This window comes from Rhinolophus hipposideros, assembly GCF_964194185.1.
Source record: "Rhinolophus hipposideros genome assembly, chromosome: 12".
NCBI lineage: Eukaryota > Metazoa > Chordata > Mammalia > Chiroptera > Rhinolophidae > Rhinolophus > Rhinolophus hipposideros.
In genome coordinates this window covers 28,297,811-28,314,773 of record NC_138058.1, presented here as the reverse complement: position 1 = coordinate 28,314,773, position 16,963 = coordinate 28,297,811, and the positions used below count along the sequence as shown (strand labels likewise).

At 45.9% G+C, this 16,963-nt stretch overlaps 1 protein-coding gene across 2 annotated transcripts; it reads left to right on the top strand.

Moving 5' to 3' along the window:
• The first annotated feature begins 3,150 nt into the window (after positions 1-3,150).
• PROKR1 (prokineticin receptor 1) lies at positions 3,151-15,699 on the top strand. Of its 2 annotated transcripts, none has more exons than XM_081068663.1 (3): positions 3,151-3,200; positions 5,198-5,840; positions 13,017-15,699. In XM_081068663.1, the coding sequence occupies exons 2-3, from the start codon at positions 5,272-5,274 to the stop codon at positions 13,711-13,713; spliced, it is 1,266 nt and encodes a 421-aa protein (XP_080924789.1). In that variant the 5' UTR covers positions 3,151-3,200; positions 5,198-5,271; the 3' UTR covers positions 13,714-15,699. The 2 variants fall into 2 exon arrangements, with proteins under 2 accessions (XP_080924789.1, XP_080924788.1); XM_081068662.1 differs by lacking the exon at positions 3,151-3,200 and adding an exon at positions 3,347-3,520.
• Positions 15,700-16,963: the final 1,264 nt, after the last annotated feature.

Here is a 16,963-nt window from a genome sequence, read left to right as displayed (position 1 = left end):
TGAATGAGCTTGGAGGTGGATCCTCCATCCACTTGAGCCTTCAGATGCGACTGCAGCCTGGCTGACAGCTTGACTCCAGTCTCACGACAGACCCTGAGCCTGGAATCACCTAGCTAAGCCACTCCCAGATTCCTGACACTCAGAAACTGTGAGATAATGCATGTTTGTTGTTGTAAGGCACTGAATTTTGGTGTAATTTGTTATACAGCAATAGATAACTAATGCACTCTATACTTTGTTTTTTTATCTTTGAGCGGAGATAAACACTATGTGGAATGACAAATCAAATTTGTCTATCTTGTGCTAGGCTCTGTTCTAGGTCCCTAGATCCCCAAATTTATTTGATAATAAGAATGGTCTGGAGTGCTGGCTAAACATACAGATTTCTAGGTCCCTTCCCTGGGTTTGAGGTAGGACCAAGGAATCAGTATATTTAACTAGCACCCCAGATAATTCTTATTATCAGGCAAGTTTGAGAAATATTGCAGAAGAGAATTCAAAAATGAATGAGATATAGCCCTTCCTTAGGCAACGGTGCAAAATGGTAAGCAAATTCGTACACAAAGGTGCATTTTTAAAAAGGCACCAGATGGTAAGGAAAGATGTGAACAGAGTTGGGGGAATTGAGGAACACTTCCTGGAAGAAATGAAACACGAGCAAGGTCTCAAAGGGTCATTAAGAGCTCATGGAGCAAGATATGGAAAGAATCAGAGTGATAGTAACAGCTGGTATTTATCAGGTGCCTGCTAAGTACCAGGCATCGTTCCAAGCACTTTACCTACCTTACCTTATTTAATTCTCACTGCAACCTTATGCAGTAGGAGCTATTGTCATCTGTAATTCGCAGATGAGAAGGCTAGACTTTGGTTACCACACTGCCCAAGGTCACACAGCTCCTTTGTGCAGGGCTAGGTATTACAGAAAGGAGGGAGCTGACTTCATATATGCCATGCTCTTAACCACTGTCATGTTCCACATCCCAGGGGACATGAGATTCAGAGAATTGAAAGGGCTTCGACATTTTTACAAATGACAGAAGTTTTGTGCAAATAACAGGACAAGGTGTCCAGGGAAGGATATAGGCCAGGGGAAGATACTACATGGAGTATTATAACCTGGCAGAGACTTCCTACCACAAGTTTAACCCATTCATTTTATAAATGAGGAAAGGGAGCCCTAGAAAGTCTATGTGACTTGTCTAACGTCACGCAGTTGATAGTGACAAAGCAGACTAAAGGTCCAGATCCCAGGCAGCCCCCTTTCCATTATGGACAATTGGAGGCCAAACTAGGATTGGCCTTGAATGGTTTGCTAAGAAGATCTGAGCTATTCCAGCTCATTTTAACCATTGTAAGTGTATAAGTCAATGACATGAGTGCATTCACAATGCTGTGCCTCCATCACCACTATCCATTTCTAGAACTTTTTCATCATCCCAAACAGGAACTCTGTATCCATTAAACAATACCTTCCCATTCCTCCTCTTCTGGTACACACCATGCTACTTTCTGACTCTATGAATTTGCCTATTTTAGGTACCCCATATATTAGGAATTGTATTATTTTTATTCCTTTTGTGTCTGGCTTATTTCATTTAACATGATGTTCTCAAGATTCACCCGCGTTATAGCATGTATTATCATTTTACCACAATTTTAATACAAATAATATTTGCAATCTTCATCATTTTTAAATGTATAGTTCAATGAGTTAAGCATATTTATATTGTTCTGCAGCCATCACCACCATCTTCAGAACTCTTTTCATCTTACAAAACTGAAACTTGGTACCCCCCCCATCCGCCCAGCCCCTGGCAACTGACATTCTACCCTCGTCTTTCTGATTTTGACTACTCTCTGTGCCTCATATAAGTGGAATTATACAGTGTTGTCTTTTTGTGACTGTTGTATTTTACTTAGCGTAATGTCCTCAGGGTTCATCCATATTATAGCATATGTCAGAATTTTCTTCTTTTTTAAAGCTGAATAATAGTCCATTCCATGTATACACGACAGTTTGTTTATTCATGTGTCTGTTGATGTACATTTGGATTGCTTCACCTTTTAGCTATTTTGAATAATGCTGTTACTGTACAAACATTGGTGTACAAGTATTTTAATCCCTGCAGTCATTTTTTTTTTTTTTGGTAGGGGAATAGCTGGATCACAGGGCAATCGTATATTTAACTTCTTGAGAAATGCACTGACTTTTGAAGGAAACCTGTGCTCTGTAATGTAGCTCCGGCCATCCTAGCCTTCTTCTACACAGATATCGCCGGGTGGGTGGGGGACGCTTCCCTCTTTCCAACATCCACACTGCCCACCTCCCCGCACTTCATTGCTTTCGGGAAAGCAGTTCTCTAAGCCTCTTTCACACAGAGAGAGGTACAGCGGCTGAAATGAAGCTGATCCCGGTGTCCGCTTGGGCTCACAGGACGGAACGAGGTTTGGGTGGGCCCCGGCGCGTCCTGTGACCGCGGGGATGTGGGCAGGAGCCCAGGCTCCTCCTGCTTCTTTGAAATCTCACCAGCGAAGTGGGCCGTATCCGCCCACTCTGGCGGTGGCTCTGAGGGTAGCCAGGTGAGCCCGCCGTGAAGTCCCGGCCCTGCGGCGGGCACGGCGCTGCGGGATGCGCACGTCTAGCACCGCGTGGGCGCCGAGCCCTGCTCCCAGAGCCCGCGCCCTCGTTCCCGCCCGAGGCGGCCGTTCCGGGGCGTGAGTCCCGGGAAAGCGCGCCGCCCGCCAGGCACCGCTCCCTCCCTCCGGCGTGTCCTCACGTGGAGCTGCGGTCTCTGAGTCCGGGACATTCCGGCCCGGGGGCGACTTCGGGGTCCCCAGCCGCGCGGGTGCTGGGACGACCCCGACGTGCTCCGTTTTCGAGCCCGGACCCAGCACACGCCTTCACGAGCCCGCCTCCTGTGCCCTGGGCGACCCGTGGCCTCCCGGGGCAGAGACAGTAAGTGGGGGGTGGGCGCGCGGGCCGGGGGTGACCACGCCAAGCGTCGCCCTTCCTGGGATCTGGGCGGCATCACCAGCGCAACCCCTGCCTGAACCAGGAAAGAGCCCGGAGAAGAGGAGGAAGAGAGAAGGGACTCGTCCTCTTCTTGCAGGTCTCAGGGAGGAGCGGCTGTGCCCCCCCCCCCCCCCCGCCTGGAATAAAGAAAGCGGGACCCAGTCCGCCGGGCGCCGGGACGCAGCAGGTACTGAGCGTGCCCTGTGGGGAATGCTCCGGGGAGACGTGCCAAGGACTCCGAGCCGCGCCGGCGGCCGCTGGGGGGCAGGGGCTCTTGCGTGGGGAGGGGCTTTTCAAGAGACTCGCACTCCAGCTCGTTTGTTCAGGGGAACCCGGCTGTCCGCTCATCCTGCCCTCGCTTAGGTGTAGCCTCCCAGCCTCGGAGGACAAAGTCGGGAGCAGGAGAGGGCTTATCAGCACGGACGGCCGGGAGGCTTCCAGGTTCCGAAGGGTCTGGGCAGAGAGCGAACGCTAAACACCCGAGGGCGAGCTGTTCCTCGCGGAGAGGTGAGAATTAAGGAGAAAGGATCGCTGGACAATTTCTCCCCAAATCCTAAATCTCCTAACATCCCCCCACCCCTCGGAAGTTTTTATTACTCTTTGTTTTTAAACCCTGGCTTTGAGCCTTCGGGGTAGCAGGCTTGTAGGGTACCCCTCCAGACATGGCATGCCTCTGGGCCCCGGGGTCTGCAAGGAGTGTGGACTGCCCTGCTTGGATGGCAGCTGTACATGCCTGGCTACAAGCTTGTCCCCTCCGAGTTTTCAGCTCTCGGTTCTGCTCCTCACACCTGACAGGGGCAAAGGGCAGGGCCTGAGAGGGACAGAGCTGATGGCTCAGAGGAAGGGAAAAAATGGAGAAAAGTGGGGGGTGAGGAGCTGGGAGAGAGACAGGAATGGGGCTGAACCTCACTGGAGTAGAGGGACTTTAACCCTCGTCCCCCAAAGACAAGCTCCAGGTGTCTCACCTTTGAGGAATGAGGGCAGCAGGCTTTCCTTGGGGGGTGTGTGTGGTGGGGGGGTGTCCTAAGTGTCTTCCTTGTGTCTCCTTTTCCCAGGAACCTCAGGTTTTTCATACTTATCTTCTGTCTCTGGCTTTCTTGACATATCCAGTGCTCTCCAGACCCCATCCCTCCTCTTACATCCCAGTAACCTACTGTAATATTTTCAGGCCCTGGAAGGGCCTGGGACTGCGGGGAGCAGGCAGGGGACAGGGGGCTTCCTCTTGTTCTTTGGTCCTCAGCAGTGCAGTGGACACCCCCCTCCCCTCTCTGCAGCCCACCTCCCAGCCCGGCCCCATCAGGTGGTGTGGGGGGATTTTCCTCTCCTTCTTTGCAGCTGACTGAGGAGGCCCGAACATTCAACAGTCATTCCCTGCAGTTCTAGGGTGTAACAGCCTCCCTCTCCAGGGAGCTCCATGCTTTATAGACATTATTGATCTCCTGCCTGGAGGATGTTGAAACTCTGAGTGTTTAAGCTATTTACCTCAGGACACACAACTAGCCAAGGAAAGAGTGTGTTCCAGAGCCCCCTTGCTAAGCCATTCAGTGGTCAGGCTGTGACTTCAACCCTGCAGCCTCTGCCAGGCCTCGTTAACGCTCTGCCTGGCTTCAAGGGTCACAACAGACTTGGGTGTGGGAACTGTAAGCCCAGTGAGGAGAGAGCAAAGGGGCTGCTAGGAAGGCTCTCTGATTTTCGATCAGTGTTTTACCAGAAAGAAGGAGACCAACTCATGGAATGCAGACAGGGTTGTCTCAAAGCCCGCCCTCTCTGATGATATTCAGAATCATTTCTTTTAAGCCACAGAATGGGATAATTCCACAAGGACAAAGTTCAGGCTGACAGCACAGGGAATGGAGTTTGGAGCAGGTCACTTTTATTATCTTCAGCCTCCCCACATCCCAGCTTTGGTCCCCGAGAAAAAGTGCAACATTTCAGAGTCTTCAGTGGAATGGAAATAAACTGCGTCAGTAGCTGATTGTCTCTATAGCAATCCAACCTTCCCTGACTGAGTGGGTACATGGTTGTTATTCATTTGTTTTCTCTCACTGGTTCCTTTATTTCCACTCCATTACCCAACATTCACTCTGAATAGATGGCTGATGGGTCTGCTTAGGTTACAGGGTGGTTTTAAATTTGGCCAAGCTCACTCCCATATATAGCCAACTGTTTATATGTCTTTCAAAGGCTTAGGATGGAGTTCCAATACTGTACCCCACAGATGCTGGCAGGGACACTCTGACTCATCGAGGGAGAGCTGAATGTCAGCAGAGAGAGGAGATATCAGCCTCCCAGACATCGCCGCAGAGGAATTCCCAGGGTTGTTGCTCAAGGCACCACCTGGTCAGATGGAGATGACCACAGGGGTCATGGATGAGAATGCCACCATCTCCACCAACTTCCTTTCTGTGCTCAAGCCCCATGGAGCCCAAGCTGCTTCCTTCCCATTCAATTTCAGCTATGGTGACTATGACATGCCCTTGGATGGAGATGAGGATGTGACCAATTCCCGGACTTTCTTTGCTGCCAAGATTGTCATTGGCATGGCCCTGGTGGGCATCATGCTGGTCTGTGGCATAGGTAACTTCATCTTCATCGCTGCCCTGGCCCGCTACAAGAAGCTGCGCAACCTCACCAACCTGCTCATTGCCAACTTAGCCATCTCTGATTTCCTGGTGGCCGTTGTCTGCTGCCCCTTTGAAATGGACTACTACGTGGTACGCCAGCTGTCCTGGGAGCATGGCCATGTCTTGTGTGCGTCTGTCAACTACCTGCGCACTGTCTCTCTCTACGTCTCCACCAATGCCCTGCTGGCCATTGCCATCGACAGGTGAGTGAGGGGGCAATGAGGACGACAAAGGAAAGGGCATTGGAATAGTTCGTTGCAGTTGCGGTTGATGAGCGATACCTGTATTTCCCATAGATGTGGATGAATTAAGTGCTCAGAAGTTGTCCCCTTGACAGAACAGTGAGAAGAGTTCTAGATTTCCAGCTGGCAGGCAGAAACCTCCTCAAGTTGGGCAGTAGGAAGGCTTTTGATCCCTTTGCTATGGACACGCTCCTAGACGTTGTACCTGTTCAAGGTCTGCAGGTAGACAGGTAAGAGGAGATAGGGAGGGACAAAATTGAGTCCTAGGCAGGTACTTCTTGAGTCAACTTGGACATCTTGAGGGAGGTTTCTATCTCATCAAGACTTCCAATAATAAAACATGACCCCTCTAGCACCAGTTGATTTAAAATAAAATTGAAGGATTTGTTGAAACAATAACGATAGCCACAAAATGGAACATAAGCCTAATTTTTCAGTTGTTGCGTTAATCAGTTTGCTGCTTTTTATGCATTTGCATGCCACAGTATAGAAGACGTGTTTCTAGTGATGGTAAATAAAACCAATAAGAGCAGCCTGTGCAAATCTTTTTGATGTTATGTTTAATCTTTTCTTTTAGTATAATCACTTGTGCTAATGGGCCAAGGTGGTTTTTGTTCCCCTGGGACAATCTTTACAAGTTCCTCTGCCCAAAGTTAGACTCTCATGACCAAACACCTTGTTACAATGTAGAGATAGTTACCTTGAGGGTCAAGTCAGGCCTCCGTGTACTTGGATCTGAACAGCCTGTCTCTCTCCCTTAACCCAGAGAGCCCGAAGCACAGCTCTTCTCCCTCTTCAATGGCCTGAGGGCTCTGGTGGAGTCCATCCTGCCCCTCACAGTAAGGACACCCCAGGACAATGTGCTAGGGAGGAGCACAGCAAATAGAGCCTGTTTTCTGGAGCCATAGGCAGGATAATCAGGGATGGGACAACTTGGAAACAGACCACTCCCGAGGAAACGGGGCTGAGAAAGAACCTGGCTTTAACACCATTGAGGGATGAAGCCTCGGGCTCCTTTCTCCAGGGAAGGATGTCAGGGAGTTAGCAGCTTTAACAGCCCTTGGTCTGTCACCCATAGAAGGTGCTTAGTGGTGTCATTCCTGCAGAGGGTGACTTCTCCTTGGCCAAGGTCTTCCACATGAGCCACAGAGCCTCACAGCATTTTGTCCATTCAGGCATGGACCCTGAGTGGACCTACAGAAGGAGCAGAAGGGGGACAGTCAAGCAGGGTAGGAAGAGCTTTAGGGACCTCAGACTTTTTCTAAAAGTACAAGCTGCCACCATCTCTCTTAGGATATCAACAGAACAAAGCATATGGGGTCATTTCCTAAAGTTTCACTCTAGCAAGATGTCTTTTCACAGAGGGTGCTCTCAGCCACTAAAACAGGGTTAGGTAGGTACCTGTTGTGGAGTGGGACCCTGCTCTCTGGGTGAGATCCATTTTACCACGAGGGTGCCCACTTGTCAAAAGGGGTAATACTGTAATAGGGAGTGGCTTCACAAAGTGGAAAGCCAGGATAAGTTAATGGGTATTGGGTTATTTTGAACATGTACAAGGTAAGATCTGTGTCAATCAATTTACCCTCATCTACTGAACGCCTTCAAGCTCACATCCTACTTTCACACCAAACTTCACTTGTCTAAAATACTGCAGGCATTTCTCTTGTAGCATGAGTTTAAAAAATGCAATTCTGGCACAAGAAAGATTAATTGGGGAACCTGTTCTGCATCATGGAGGTTGCTATTGTTTTGAATGGGGCTGTGAGTGGAAACTTGCCCCCAGCCAAACAGAGGAAAGTACTATCGCTTGTCGTCCAATGGTCGTCCAATGGGCTTGGCCAACTAACCAGCTGCTCCAAAGCACTAAGTTCCTTTATTGGTGTTTGTGGCCTTTGCTTCAAATTGTTTTTAGTTTTTTGTTGTTTTACCATCTAATTTCAGTTTTGCAGTCCACGACCTCATTGATTCTTCTCTGGTCTTCTGTGTTGTTCAGGATTTGTTCAGTGACTGTCAGGTTTGATTTGGTTAGTTTTGGGCAACTAATTTTTATCTTGATATAACAAATATAGCTACAGTTATAAAAACACCTTTCTTTAAAAATGAAATTTTTGTGGGAATAATGTTAGCAGTTACTCTGTGTGGGTTTAAATTCCTGCTGTACCATCTATTAGCTGTTTGGCCTTATGTTAGTTATTTGACTTCTCTCTCCCTTAGTTTTCTCATGTATAAAATGGGAATAATAAGAAAACCTAATGTATTGTGTTGCTTTAGGGATTAAATTAAATAATATTTAATTGTTTAGAACAATGCTTAAAACAGAGTAAGCACGAAATAAACACTGACTATTATAATTCTTGAATTTACTCTTAAAGGAATAACAACAAAAGAACCAGATAAATGAATTAATATTTCTGATTGGCTAACTTCTTTGTTTTCATTGAAGTAATTGTTTTGATGTGATTTAAAAAACGATAATACAAGATTTCTAAGAAACACAGCTATCAATATATAGCAGAACAGAACTATTTCTTTTCTACCTGCCTGGACTTCTCTGTTTCTGTTATTGGTTCCGTGGTTCTCCCAGCCATCTAAACTAGCCCGTCTTCTCTGTCCTGGCTGCTCTCTCTCTTTCTCTAACATTCATTCCATTTCTAGGTCCTGCCAATATTCACCCCTCCCTCCCACCTGTTCACTCAGGGCTGGACTATCATAGTCTCCTTTTGGTCTCCCTGCCTTCGGTAGCTCTTGGCTGTGTTCTCTGCTAACCATACTCCCCTCACAATCCATCCTAAACATTCATTCATTCAAACAATGAATTTTTGTAGAATGACTATGATGTGACAGATACTATTCCAAACACTGGGGATATGATGGTGAATAAGAATAAAAGCCCCTTGCCCTCATGGAGCTTATCCATGGAATGGTGAGAGCTAACAGTCAGGCAAACAAACATGAAAGGTAATTTCAGCGTGTGAGAAATGCTTTGAACAAAAACATCGAGAGTGACAGGCTACTCTAGGTGTGGAGTCAGGAAAATGAGCAGGTTAGGGAGAAGACATTTGAACCCACCTCTGAATGACAGAAAAGGGAAGAAAAAAAAAAGCCAGCCTTGAGAAAATTGGGAAAACCATTCCAGACAATGGGAATTACAAGCAAAGGCCTCAGACTGGAATGAACCTAATGGGTTCAAGAACAGAGAAAAGGCCTCTGTGGCCTGAGGGAAGAAAGCAAGACTGCAGCCAAATTAATCTTCTGTCTTGTGTATATCTCCCTTCTCTTGCTCAAAAGACCACTAATGACTCCATTGTCTATAAAATATGGCTTAAACCCCTTTACCAGCTCTTGCAACCTTTTATTATTGAGCCCCAGGTTGCCTCCCAGTTTTATGCTGGGTAAACACCTGTATGTCCTGTTTTCCAAAAAAGGTTGCAATCTTTTTGAAAACTGTCACCATGGCTGGCTACATTTCTATTCGTTCAGTGCCAGGCACTGCTGAGAGTGAAGTTTCACTAAAATTCTAGGTGCCCAGAATTCACAGCCAGCAAAAGATTACTAAAAAAAAGTCAGATACGATCCCTACTGTCAAGAGCTCACCATGTACAGTGGGGTAGGGTGGGTGGGGAGAGAGCAAACACTTGTGAAATAGAGGATAAGGTACAGGGTAAGTTGTAAATGAAATTTAGAGAAGGTTGAGATAATCGCGTAGCTGAGTAGTCAAAGGAGGCTTCGTGGAGGAGGGGGCTTTTAACTGCTCTTCAACACTTGATGATTAGCAAAGTAGGGGAAAGATTTTCCAAAAGGGTAGAAGCAATAGAACAGTGTTTGCGTAAGCCAGGAGGTGGGAATGGTTGAGGTTTGAGGTCCTGGGGGGAGGTATGTGGAGCAGAGGCAAGGAACATATGGAGAGTAGAGACCAGACAGGATAGGGTCATATTCCAGGAGATCTCAAAATCTAGGCATAAGGAGTCAGACTTGATGGCAGTAGGGAACTGAGGAAGATCATCAGAGGACCCTGTCCCTCTTGATCTGGGTTTCTTCTTTGATGTGTAGACACCTGCACTGTCTTCGAGGTGTATGCCTCAGATCCCAGAGCATGTGGGTCACTGGGGGACTCTCCCTTCTTTTATCCAAAATCCAGAGAAAACTGGTGAGTCTGCCTGCCCATTGCCAGCTCTCCTCTTCCATCTGAATGAGGCCAGCTAAGGCATGAGCAAGTACGCTCAGCCCAAGTAGTGCAAATGCTCCCCAGTGAGCTCCTTGGTCAGAGCTGGCTGACCCGAGGGGCGGGCCCTAAATGCCTGTCCATCCCATACCGGCCTTCTAGCTGCTGCAACCACCACTTCCACGGCTTGATCTGGGGCTGGATCATGAAGACAGAGAGGGAAGAGCCCTGAGGTTCTTTAATCACCCAGCCCACTAGCATCACACAATTACTGCCTGGACATTTCTTTGTTTAGCAGCCTTCATTCTTTGTTCTCTGAAAAATGTTGGCTCTAAGTGGTTTTAGACCTGACCCAGTGGTAGACACACCGGGCAAGCCAAGGGCATACTCATAAGCAGAGAAAAGTAGCTGTCAATTGCCTGACTCCTTGCAACATTAACAGGTAGAAACCAACTATGATGGAGAAAAAAAGATGAGAAGGACAGCTAGGATGCCAGGAGGGTATGAGGAAGAGATATTGCTTGCTCTGGTTGGACAGGGAGGGGACAAATGGCATATTTGAGAGCCCACTGGATTTGGAGCAAGATATGGATGGATCTGCATCATGGTTCTGTCCATTTCCAGCTGTGTCACTTTTGGCAGGTTATTTAATTTCTCCAAACCTCAGTCTGCTCATCTGTAACATGGGCACCTTTGCTCTCTTACTTATTCAATGGAGTTGGGATTACCTAATGAGAAAGTAGATTTGAAAATGTTCTGTAGCTTGTAAGTTTCTTTACAAACACAAGCAGGCTTACTAATACTAGATTTCTGGAGTTGTGGTCCTAGCATAGTCAAGGCTGGTGGCAATCTTTAAAACAATTTCTGAAATCTGCTTATTGGTAAATGTATTTGGAAGGCCTTTTGCACAGCTTCGGGGGCTAACCCTGGGAATGGAGTTGGGGTGATGTCAGAGAAAGCCAGGATGAAATAACTATCTCATGGGTAGTCACAGATTACCCTGAAGATTAGTTTTGATGTGAAGATAAATAGATCCAATAAAATAGAGAGTTGTAGAGTTGGCATTACTTGCCAATAACAGGTAAAATAAAATTGCTATGTATACAGAATAGCTCTGAAAGAGTACATTTTTAGTTTCTTGTGTATTAATAGCCTATTGTTGTTTATGTACAGTGTTTGACTGGAGCCTCACAGTATCTCTGTGAGGTTGGCAAGGCAAGTGATATTCCCATGTTACAGATGAGGAAACTGAGCCCCTAGGGCTAAGAAAAGTGAATCAAATTCACATAACAAGTTTGTGGCAAAGTTGGAATTAAATTCTTGGTCTTCTGACTCCTAGGTCAGCATTCTCTCCTACTTGTTCACTAAACAAACACTTTGACGCATCATAAAGACTTAGGAAGTTACTATTGGGAAAAGAAGTAATAGAATTACAGTGAAAATTCATATACTAAACAAATACGAGTATAGAAATATTCTTTGACAGTGTAATCAACAGAACATGGTAAGGTAGATAGGGAGAGAGCTAGTGAGAGCAAAACCACTAGATTATTAGTTTTTGTTATTAGTCAGAGCAAGTTTGGTGCACTCATTGTAGCAGGAGCACCATGGTCTTTATGAAGGAGCCATACATGTGCACTGACAAAAGCACTGCCAACACCTCGCAGACCTGCTATTTTACCCTTCAGGAGATTGGCAAGAGTGCCAGAGATTGTTGCTGGTGGCAAAGCACATCAAGCAGCCAGCTGGGTGTCCAGAGGGTAAACCCAACCCATCCAAATTCATCTAACATCTGGGAGCTACACCACAGCAGGAGTGTCACTCCAGTTAACTCTCCAAATGACACTCAATGGAGCTGGCTGCCTATGTTAGGGGGAGGGCGAAGGGACAGAATCAGCCGTAGTATAATCAGAAAAAAAAGAAAAAAAATGAACCTCCTCTTCCAGTCAAAATCCAAAGAGAGATGATCTCAAAGGGATTGGTTTCAAGGGAAACAGTACTGGTTTGTCTTTCCTTCAGGCCCCTGTCACATTTGCTCTTGGAGCTACCTGGGATAAGCTGGGGGCACGTGAGAATGTGTTTATTTTCAGTGTTGACTAGTCATTCCCTCCCACTTCACTTCCTATCTTTCTCTTTCTTCAACCTTCACCCGCTTATTGGTGGCCAGACATGGAAAGTCTTCCAGGAAACCAGAGCGCTCTGCATAAGTACGTGCACTGTCTCTGGGAAGGAGGCTTTCATACCGCACAGATGACTCACATCACCCAGAAAGTGCTCTCTCTTCGTTCCTGGACCACTGTGCTAACAGCAGTGTGGTTTTTTTGTGGAGGGAGAGAACAAAAGCGGTATCTTTTACTGTCTGGTACTTTGTGGTTAAAAAAATACACTCATGTATATTCTCAATTGATTTTCACATCAACCATGTGAGATAGGGTTAACTATTTTCTATCAAGAGTCCTAATGGTATATGACCTTGAGAAAGTCACTCATCTCTCACCGGCCTCTATTTTTCCACCTGGAAAAGAAAATAAAGGGTCACATGCTTTTCCTTCCCCCTTTCATGCAGAGCAATGTTTTTAAAAAAATGTAGAATGAAGACAAAACTTTTCCCATTGGAAAGGGCAAGTTCTCCCAACAAGTCTTGGGAATTATCAGGCCCTTTCCGCTCTACACTGCAGAGCCATTAGGTGTAAAACTGTGCCAGGAATTGTGTATGCATTAACATATTGAACCCTTAAACACAAACACAAACTTTGGCAGGTAAGAAAACTGAGATTCAGAGAGTAAACAAAATTGGCCTGAGGTTGCCACAGCTGATAAGGAGTGAAACGGGGGTTTGCGTTCAAGTCTGCTTTTCTCCAACGCCATATGCCCGTTGTGTTTTTCCTTCACAGACACCATTCTGTTGCAAAAATAATGTCACCATCTAGCACTTCCTTGTCACAGGGGTTGCCCCATTTGTGTTCTTGTCCTAGATATCTGGCCATTGTCCACCCGCTGAGACCCCGGATGAAGTATCAAACAGCCACTGGCTTGATCGCCTTGGTGTGGGTGGTGTCCATCCTCATCGCCATCCCTTCAGCCTACTTCACAACTGAAACGGTCCTCATCATTGTCAAGAGCCAGAAGAAGATCTTCTGCGGCCAGATTTGGCCAGTGGACCAACAGATCTACTATAAGTCCTACTTCCTCTTCCTCTTCGTCATCGAGTTCGTGTGCCCGGTGGTCACCATGACCCTGTGCTACGCCCGGATCTCCCGGGAACTCTGGTTCAAGGCCGTCCCTGGTTTCCAGACGGAGCAGATCCGGAAGCGGCTGCGCTGCCGCCGGAAGACGGTCCTGGTGCTCATGTGTATCCTCACCGCCTACGTGCTGTGCTGGGCGCCCTTCTACGGCTTCACCATCGTGCGCGACTTCTTCCCCGCCGTGTTCGTGAAGGAGAAGCACTACCTCACGGCCTTCTACGTCGTCGAGTGCATCGCCATGAGCAACAGCATGATCAACACCCTGTGCTTCGTGACCGTCAAGAACAACACCATCAAGTACTTCAAGAGGATCATGCTGCTCCACTGGAAGTCCTCTTACCGTGGCAGTAAGTCCAGCGCGGACCTGGATCTCAGAACCACCGCGGTGCCGGCCACCGAGGAGGTGGACTGCGTCAGACTAAAGTAACCCGATGGACCTTTCCAAGTTTCAACGCGGACGTGCCCTTTGGTGCAGGGACCAGGCTGTTTACATACGCCCTGTTGACCGAGAACTTTTGGGTTGCCGTGGAGGACAAAGTAAATGGACCACTGGGTGAACACTGCGTTCTAGGAGCTCAGAGTTTTTTTCTAAAACGGTATCACCCGTGACTGACATTCGTGGAGCATCTCATTCATGCAGAGATGAGGCACTGGTGAAGCTTGTATCTCCTGATAACATTTAATTGTCAAAAAGAAATACATAGGGATTAAACCAAGAAAACGGTTAAGGCATAGATGGCCTGGAATAAGGGGATTCCACAGGGAACCCGAGTAGGCACAGGACTGTGGCTCATGTGTTTGTGAGGTGAGGGTCTCTGGACCATCTCAGCTACTCATCAGATACTGAGGCATCCAGTCTCTAGGATTGTTCAGAGGCTTGGTTCACGCCTAACATTTGTGGAGTTGGGGCCAGAATACAAAACGGGGTCCTGATTCTTTCTTCAACTGGTCTCTTCTCATCCCTGCTCTTGACTCTCACAGGGAGGCATGAGGAGGCTTACACGCAAGCACATGGTGAACACCCCAGTATGCATGGCCAAGTTCTGTCCAAACCCTTGTCCCCCACATCACCCCTTGGCCACCCTTCTGGCCTAGGCCTGTGCCTATACATGGGCTCATTGTCAGTAGGAGGGATCTGGGGAAGAAGCCACGTAGGCCTTGGAAGCCATTTGGACAGGAAATTACGGGGTTTTGGGTACGTGGAACAAATCAAGAGGGGAAAGACTCAGCTCAGGATGGGTATGTCCCTTTGGCTCTATGAACTTCTCACCCCATAGGGAGAGGTGCAGGTAGAGGACCTCTGAAACTGTGGGGCTCAGGCTAGGGGCTCAGTTTCTCTGGGTCTAAGGGTGGTATTGCTTCCACCTCTCAGCCGTTCTGGCTTGGACCAGTTAGGCTTCCCCTTAAATTTTGCTTTTCTTTCTTATGTGTCCAGTTTGTGAAGCATAGAATCTATGAAAGTAGACATAAAACCTCATGGATGTGGCTATCAGCAATGAGATAATGTATAGAAGAACACTTTCTACCACACAAGTAACCAAAAGAGTTGACTGTGTGTAGTGTGCCTAGACAAGCAAAAACTTGTTACCTTGGCTTATGTATCTAGAAACCTCACCATCTTCTTTCATTATTCTTTGTACAAATTATTCCCTTACACGTCTTAGCAGTGCTACATGCATTATGTTCTTAATAACAGGTTGGTACAACAAATTTGCTGGTGGAAGCATAAAAGGAAATGGTAGATCAGTCTCCAGTCAGAAGATGAGCTCAGGGTTTTAGAAACTTCCAAATCAAAGCATCTTTGTGATTATGGATGTATTGACCATCTTCCTATACCTGTTCCCAGCCAGCATGAACCTGGGCAATGTGATATTTTTTTCCTCAATCTGTTTTTCTCTCTCATTAGTGTGTACAGTTATAGAATTGTCTTGTCCTTTTCTTCTCAAATAATTCTAGAGCAGCACATTTATAATGTATTTAAGTGACACCTGTATGGCGTTTCCCCCCTCTAAATGTAGTTAACTATTTTTGGCAGCAAAGTTTATTTTTTTATAATTATTTTATTTCCCTAGAAGATACATTTCAAAAATCTATTTTCCCCCTTTCATCATCCAGCAGGTCTGCCCTAAAGTTTAATCACAATAACCACAGAAAATAAAAACCAATTAAAATAGTAGCCTAAATCTAACATGCCTTGGAAGACAATTCTTACTCTTTATAAAACCATATATTGCATTATGAAATTAGGAAAGTTAGGTTTTAGACTAAAAAAATAATAAAATGATATAATTTGTTGTCAGTATGTTAACCTTTTCCATTAAGAATTCTAAACATTTGGCTATATTAAGCAGGAGCTTTTTGTATGTGACAACCAAACCTCTTTCTGCTTTTCAACCTAAACTGAATCAATCTTTCACTCATTTATCTATAATATTTGTAGATATTGTGTCTGCTTGTGATTTTTTAGTGAATGAAATTGTAGTGTTGTTATCAAGTGAAATAAAAAAATACATATATAATCATTCACCATAGTAATTTTCTGTAATTTTCACACCTACCTCCATCATTTTTCTAGTTATAATGTGATGGTTCTTTGAGTGAACACTGAAGAAATGCTGATTCCATGATCATACGAATTGTGAGAACAGTGTTACCTCATGCTCATATTGCCTACAAACTGCTGCTCTCCATCCTAAAGAGATTTACCTGATTTATATCTTCAGCCTATAAGTCAGCTCTGGTAAACCCATTAATACTTTTTAGCATCTGAATGCCAAGAATGGAAATCCGAGGACTTGTTCATGCCTGTTGCGTAAGCTAAGGCTAACCTTCTGAACAGGCTTAATGTGTGCACATGTAGAGTGAACCAGGAGATGAACCCACAACACCACACCTTGTTCAGGTTCGTGGCTGATTCTTTGAACTGAGAAGTAGCCTGCCCAGCTGATGGCTTCTTCAAGAACTGGTGGTAAGTCCAACAAGGCGACACGTGTGCTCATGGGTTTCTTTTTTCTTTACACACGTTCAATATGCAGAGCTTTATGCACATTGTCATATAAGAAGGATAAAGATGTGATTTTGTAAAATCAAACCATTTCTTTAACTAAAGCCAAAGAGGACAGATTTACAATGAAGCTTTTAGAGATTTTGCCTATAGAATGCACATTTAAAAAAAAATTTCTTCAATCAATGACACTAAAGTATGGCAATGTGACAGTCAACAAAGCAAGCTGTTAAGCGTGAAACAAGTTCCATGCTCGTTGTGGAAAAAAATGTTAAAGAACTGTGAGATGGCCAGAAAATTATAAATACAACTGTTCCTTGAAAAATATGATAAATTTTGGAACAAATCCACAAAGAATGATCCAATTCTTCTTCCTAGAGTGTAAGTGAGAATATCAAATTCAAGTTACTCATTTTATTGTTGATGAAACTGAAGCCCAGAATGGGGAAGAGATATTCAAGGTCACGCAGCTGGTCACTGTGAGAGCCAGGATTGGACCTGAAGACTCCCAAAGCTCAGTTCAGGGTTCTTCTACCACAGGGAGCAACGAACTTGAAAAGGGAAAAATCCTTTCCAAGAATGCTTGAGATGACTATTCAGCTGCAGTCTGGCTTTCTCTGGAGACCCTTAAGGACTTCAGCAGAAACATTCCTGGTTCCTTTGCAAGCCAAGA